This window comes from Rhododendron vialii, chromosome 10a (assembly GCF_030253575.1).
Source record: "Rhododendron vialii isolate Sample 1 chromosome 10a, ASM3025357v1".
Lineage (NCBI taxonomy): Eukaryota > Viridiplantae > Streptophyta > Magnoliopsida > Ericales > Ericaceae > Rhododendron > Rhododendron vialii.
Genome location: NC_080566.1, coordinates 33627088 through 33634207, shown reverse-complemented (window position 1 = coordinate 33634207; position 7120 = coordinate 33627088). Strand labels below are relative to the sequence as shown.

The 7120-nt window shown below is 38.8% G+C and overlaps 1 protein-coding gene across 1 annotated transcript; it reads left to right on the top strand.

Annotated features, from left to right (window-relative positions):
- The first annotated feature begins 629 nt into the window (after positions 1-629).
- Positions 630-4413, top strand: LOC131302369 (homeobox-leucine zipper protein ATHB-6-like). Its single transcript, XM_058328941.1, has 3 exons — positions 630-1244; positions 2053-2414; positions 3366-4413. The coding sequence occupies exons 1-3, from the start codon at positions 1181-1183 to the stop codon at positions 3873-3875; spliced, it is 936 nt and encodes a 311-aa protein (XP_058184924.1). The 5' UTR covers positions 630-1180; the 3' UTR covers positions 3876-4413.
- The last annotated feature ends 2707 nt before the right edge of the window (positions 4414-7120 follow it).

Sequence of the window (7120 nt, the reverse complement as noted above, 5' to 3'; positions counted from 1 at the left end):
CACTTGATGGGCTCGGACCATTGGTTGTTTGGCCCAATCAAATTGCCCAATTGTGATCGCGAATTACTCGCACCGACGTAGCCGTAGTAGTACGAGTGGTGACGACCGTAGATACGCTGACACTATACAAAATCTTCAAAGCCCAGCTCGGCTAGAAAGCCGAGCCGCGAACGGAGCCGCCACGCCGTATCTGAAAACCGTTCTACTTATCGTAACCATGGCGTATACGTCCCCCACACCAAAAAATATCTCCCCAGAAACGGTTTCCGAAACCGGATATAGCCGGTGGACAGAAGTTGCATTTGGATCGCAATTTGGGTCGCATTTCATCTCCATTTGCCAAGATTTCAGTGTGTACCTAACCCTGGTGTCAGATTCTAACCCTTGATCTCCGTCCGTTTGGTTGGTACGTTTGCTCATAACATAATTGATCAGGGTTCGATTTTCGAGGTCAAACTGCAAGAAAAATATTTGTCGTGAATCGTCTAGTTTCGACGTGAATAGCTTGCATTTGACCAGATACCGGGTAAAAAATTATTTGAGATGAACGTAAGCTAACTTTGACAGTCCTGACCATCGGAAAAAAAAAATGTTCTAACCCTTGCGAGTGGCGATATGAACCCTAGTTGGGTTTATTTAAAGAGAGAGAAAGTGTGAAGGGCCAGCCGGGTTGTGAACTGGTTTTCTGATCCTCCCTCTCTCTACCTATTTCTCTCTCAAAACACATATTTTCTTTTGTAGATGAAACAGTCCGAGACTAGTATTATTCATACTTCTAGTCTAGCTCTAAAATTGATTGGAGTAATGATGTGGAGAGAGAAAAACAGAGGTTGAGAGAGAGTGTGTGTATTAATGAATGATTACTTGTGTTGTGGGTTTGGTTGTTTGGCTTGATTTTCCTCGTATTTGATGGGTGGTTTGGAGGGGGAAGAAGTATTGAAAAAGGAGAAAGATGGGATGCCCAACTGAGAGAAATGGGAGCAGCTCTGCTTCCATTTGCTCTCCCCCTATTGAAAGAAACTTTGCTTTAAACACCACTCTTTGAGCAAAATCTCTCTCTCTCCCTCTCTCTCTCTCTCTCTCTCTCTCTCTCTGTACATTAACTCAAACAGAACGAAAACAACAACCAACCAGAAGCAGAACAATTTACTCTGTTTCGAACAAATCACCACTCAAATCAATGAAGAGACTTGGCAGTCCAGATTCTTTGGGTGCTTTGATGTCCATCTGTCCTGCGTCAACAGGTTATTCCAACATAATTCCCACTCCATTCCCTTAACTTGCTTAATGTATTTCCGAAGATTCAAACAAATACCCATGCCCTGTTTTCCTGTCTCCTGCCATTCTTGTGCTCTGCTTTTAACAACTGTTGTTTTATTTTCACTGATTTGTGATATATCCCACTGACTTAGTTCTTTTGTTTGGTTTTATTTAAAGATTCAAACGCAACCCGTGTTCTTGTTTTCCTGTCTACTCCATGATCTGTTTCCAACACCTTTTCGTGCAATTTTTTTTTTGTTTTATTTTTGTTTGATCAGCACAAATTCTTTCCAATCCAAGAAGTTTTGATACTTGTGTTTAGCCTTTTCCTTTCAATTCTAATTATTGCCAATTAGTTTAATGGGTTTTATTTCGACCGATTCAAAACACCCATGTCCTGTTTTCTTGTCTCCAACCTTTCCAATCCCCTGTTTTGAAGACCTTTTCAGCTTTTCAATTTTTTTTTCCCTTCAATTTTATTACAAATCAGCACAAATTCTTTCCGATTTCCACAATTTTCAAGCTCAACTTTTCTTTTCCCTTTCTGGGTTCTCTCTCTTGAATACTGATCCTCTGTACCGAAAATCTTCCGTACCGAGGAAATTCGTACCGTTAAATTGTATACAAAATTTTAAAGAAAAATTACTGCACAATTCAACAGTCCGAGATTCCTCTGTACAGAGTTGCACAGTTTCTCGTTATAGTAGGTTTCCTGTGTTTCTCTTGCCTAAACACACACTCCCTCTCTCTCTCTCTCTCTCTCTCTCTCACTGTTTTGTTTCACTGAAACAGAGGAGCACAGCCCTGTATACGGAAGGGAGTTCCAAACCATGTTAGAAGGCCTAGACGAAGAAGGATGCGTGGAAGAATCCGGCCATGTCTCTGAAAAGAAACGGCGATTGAGCGTGGATCAAGTCAAGGCACTGGAGAAGAACTTCGAAGTGGAAAACAAGCTCGAACCGGAGAGGAAAGTGAAGCTGGCTCAAGAACTCGGGCTGCAGCCCAGACAGGTGGCTGTCTGGTTCCAGAACCGCCGCGCGCGGTGGAAAACCAAGCAGCTCGAGAGAGACTACGGCGTGCTCAAAGCCAGTTTCGATGCTCTCAAGCATAATTACGAGAATCTCCAACATGATAACGATGCTCTGCTCAAGGAGGTAGTAATAATACCTCAATCCCTGTCTCGATCAATGCCAAATACCATCAAAGTTTTTTTTTAGCAGATGAAAATAGATATGCAGATAGTCTACTCCACGTCTTTCGGTATTTGGATGCAGAACCGTCGATGCATGTGGATCTCACATAATAGAACGTGGGATCCATACGCGTCGAACGACATAGTTGTGTCAAAATCATGACTAGATAAGTGCCCAAAAGTGAAGTCTACCAGGCATATTGATCTATAAGCTATTGATTAAAGCAAACTAGTTTAAACGTGGTTGATTCGTTGAAAGTTCTTTTTAGATCGGCTTTAGTAATCAAATCTTGAATGTAATTTTTTTTTTTTAAACTTGCTTAACTTTCAAATTTAGCTTCGAACAAGAACAAAGCCCTATTGGATTCCTTAAATTAAATTGTTTTGATTAGGCTCGCGAACATATATATTAAAGTGTGCTTAGTATCTACTTGACTGATAATAAATTCAAGATTAGATACGATTCATGCGACGTGTCACCAATGCATGTTCTGTATCTTTTCACGTTGAGCTTAAGAAGAAGTTGATTTGGAATTCGACTCCCACTTAGGAGGATTATCAATTCTGTGTTTTAGCTAATCCACACAAATTCTTTGCTGATTTTTATTGGGCCTTGCTCATTAAATGATGGAATTAGTTAAATCTAAAATACTTCTTATTTTTTGAATTAAATATGATGTATTTGAGAATAATTTGTCTTGTAAAATAAAAAATAAGTATTTAAAAAATAAGAATCATAGCAGAACGAGGCTCAGACAACTTTTAGATACAGCTATGTTTGGAGCCGTTAAATTTATACAAACCAAATGCATCGAAAGGATCTGTTACGCATATGCATCGAAAAGCTCTCAACACAGTTGTGTTTTAAAATTGTGTTCTTATATTACTCTTTCTATTGTTCAATTTGTCGTAGATTAAAGAACTGAAATCAAAGCTGAAGGAAGACAACACCGAAACCAACGTATCCGTCAAAGAGGAGCAACTCCCTTCAGATTCCGAAAACAGAGTCATCACAGAACAGAGCACTGCGCCGCCGCTCGCCGCCGACCGCCTCCACGGCGAAAAAATTGGCGCCCCGATCTTCCCCGATTTCAAAGACGGTTCTTCGGACAGCGACTCAAGTGCGATTCTGAACGAGGAGAACAACAACAGCAGCCCCACCGCGGCCTCCATTTCCTCCGCGGCCAACAACGGCGGCGGCAGCGCTCTGTTTCCGGCGATGATAAAGTTCGGCGGCGGCTCGTCGTCGATGAATTGTTACAACTTTTCGGAGTCTAAAGCGAGTAACATGGGGGTGGCGTACCAGCCCCAGTTTGTGAAGATCGAGGAGCACAATTTTTTCAGCGGGGAAGAGGCCTGTAACTTCTTTTCCGACGAGCAAGCGCCGACCCTCCAGTGGTATTGCTCTGATCAGTGGAGTTAGTGGAAAACCAAGATCACACTGCTATCGAAATAAAGATGAGAGATTCGTGGGAGGTGCGGGCAAATTTTGTAAAATTGGGAAAAGTGTGGTGGGAGTTTGTAATTAACTTTGGGTGGGGTTGTAAAAATTGAGGGGGAGAGAGAGGGGGAGGAAAGAGAGAGGGGAGGCTAATGGGTAGAAGTCGACCGCAGCGGTAACGATGGAGGCGGTGGCATGTAGTGGTAGTTGTGTGGGAATGGATAGGTGACACTAAAGGAGTCAATCTTGGCGCTGCCCGATCCGTCCCGTTGCCATCCCGACTTGTTTCGATCCGTCCCGTCTTGTTTCGATGCGTTCCGTTGCCATCCCGACTTGTGGCCGTGTGGGGAATGATTAGGTCTTATAAAGTGAACTCTCTCTTTTTTAACAATATGCACTGTTAAGAAGCAGTAAAAAAAAAACAAAAAAAAAAAAAAGAAGAGAAGGGGGGCTTCAACCCATGAGGATTAACAAATAAATATGTGGAATGGTGAAATGTTCTTTGGCTCCCTTTGTTTAACAGTCTCCAGATTTTGTTAAGTATCGTTTATTAAGGCCGAGTTTTCTTACGGGTTAAAGGAATCTATTTTTCTTTACAAAATATGAAAGGAAATAATATCAATACATGGGTCACAAATTTTATTACTCCATCCCAACAAATTGTCTAATCTCTCTTTTTTTTTTTTTGTAAGTTCCCAAAGTTCTTGTCCTTTTTTATAGTTAGTGAGAAAAAATTGGGGTGTTCCAGATTACCTTCTTATTTTAAAAGATTTTTTTTTCAATTTTCGAATTCAAATATAATGAAAATAAAAAATATGTTTTTGATTTTTTTTACACTGTATAAAAGAAAAGATCTCAATGAGATCTATCAAATAATATTCATATTAGTAGAAAAATTATTTGAGCAAACACATTCTTCGATTTTTAAACTTGAAATTATGTTCTTTTTCATAAAATACTTTTTGGAGAAACCGGAACATCCCCTCGTGAGTCATCTTCCTTTTTGCCCTACATTTCCATATTCATTTCCAAAAGTAAGGCAGTTTTGAAAATTCATTTATTAGGAGTAGTTCCAGTTTTTGGGGATGGGGAGAGTATTTTTTACAGTATTTATTTACAAATAATCAATAGTTTTATGCAAATGGAAATTCATGCAAGTGTGAAAATACTGCTTCACAGGTTAGAAATTAAGGTCCCGTTCTGCTAAGATTTTACTTTTTTAGTACTTATTTTTTGCTTTACGAGACATGTCATTCTTTTACAATACATCACTTTTAATTCAAAAACTAAGTATGAAGAATAAATACTTTTCTTTAGCGGAATGGAGCCTAACTTTAAGAGTACAGAGAAATGCAACCAACAAGTGATTTAAAGAGGGTGGCCCTTCTATGCATTTTCAAATGATTTGATTTGCATTCTGAACCATATAACCAATTATAATACTTAAAACAAAAAAAGTATATAATAAAAAATAAGCATTAATGTATTAGAAAAAATTGGAAAACATTCTGGAAGGTTAAGTGGGTGAATTTAATATATTATAAAATAATTTTAGTGATACATGATGTTTAAAGGAAAATTATTCAATACTCCGAAAATATCCTCTCTCCTCTCACCTCACATAACATATAGGCCTCACATGAGGATCCGGGGGTGTTGTAGTGTACCCCCATGTAGTGCACGTGTAGGGAGACAGAAAAGCCGTTGATCTCATCAATCAACGGTTCACATTAAAACATAGTAATTAAAAATTATATCTCAACCATTTATTGTCAAGATCGATAATCCGTGTACGCCTTAAAAGTGCCTTATAGGCTTTGCACTATAGGATTTCCCAATCCCTCACACGAGACCAATATGTAGACCCCAAATATTATGTAAAGGGAGGGAGTATATCCCGGAATATTAAATAATTACCCATTGTTTAAAACTTGGCTAGATGGTTCATGGTTCTTCCCCCAAATAGACCTGTCAAAGTTGATTTTCCGACTTTAGTACCAAAAGAAAGTTTTGAGCACTAGACTGCAGGCTGCTTCTTTATAGTACTACCCCTTTTTGTTCTTCTTATTAATTAATTTTCTGATGATATAAATTCAATAGATGTTGCACTAGGCCCCATTGGATTAAAATATTTTAGTTGATTTTTAGATGTAATAGCATTTTCCCAAAAAAATAAAAAGGCAGAAGTAAATTCGATTGCTCTCTGAAAGCTGCTTTTTATTCCTTCTCTACCCGATAAAAACTGATTACCGCTCCTCATTCAAGCAATGAAGTAGCCGAACCGCTGTAACCATCACCGCTGCTGCTGGAACTGGTTGCTTGGGTCGAGATCCAAATTTTGAGACTAGTGATCGAGAACTTGATTCTGACATTCGTGAGCGTGACCCAGACCTTTGTGATTCATATATGCCATAAGCATAGCAAGCAAGAACTGATCAGTTTTTGGTGACCAACAGATTGTAGACTAATCAAAGGCCCCCGCCAAATTACCAATGGAATCGGTCATTCAAAATTAGTCGAGTTACGCATAAATTAATCGAGACACCAAGTTATAAAAAGGACCAAGGGTACAAGACCAGATACAGTAGCTAGTAGGAGTAAAAGAGAAACCATCAAAAGAAGTGCCACATGATTGGTTCCCAATAGATATGTGCACAGCTTTTGGAGCACCAAAAAACCCACTCTTAACTTCTCTTTGTAAAGTTAGCAACCAATCCATGCATGCATTGTCACCCTCCTCTACTACTCTCCATCAACCAATATTATTCCCAAACTAGTACTACTAACTTCATCTCAAAATAAGTGTCCGATCTACAAAATGAAAATTTAAAAAAAATATTTTTTTTATAAATTAAAAGAACTCATGGATATCTGATAAATTGTTAAAGAAAGTTGAAATTTTCTTGAAAATTTTGTATTATTTTTAAATTCTCATTATGCGGACCGGATTCTTATTTTGAAACAAAGGGAATATTTTAATTTTTTTATACTGAAAGTAAGCATTGTTAGGAGGTGTTCCAGTTTTAGAAAAAGTGCCTTTTTTTTGGTCAAAAAGAAGGCTGGTTCCAGATCTGGAGTGTTTCCTTTTTTTTAAAAATATTCGGCCAAAACGACGACGTTTTGGTCGAAGGCCCCCACAGTTTTCGAGTGAAATGACAATACTGTCCTTGTCCCCTTTTTCTCTCCTATGGCTTCAGTATAGGGCCACCACAGTAGCAAATCAGCCG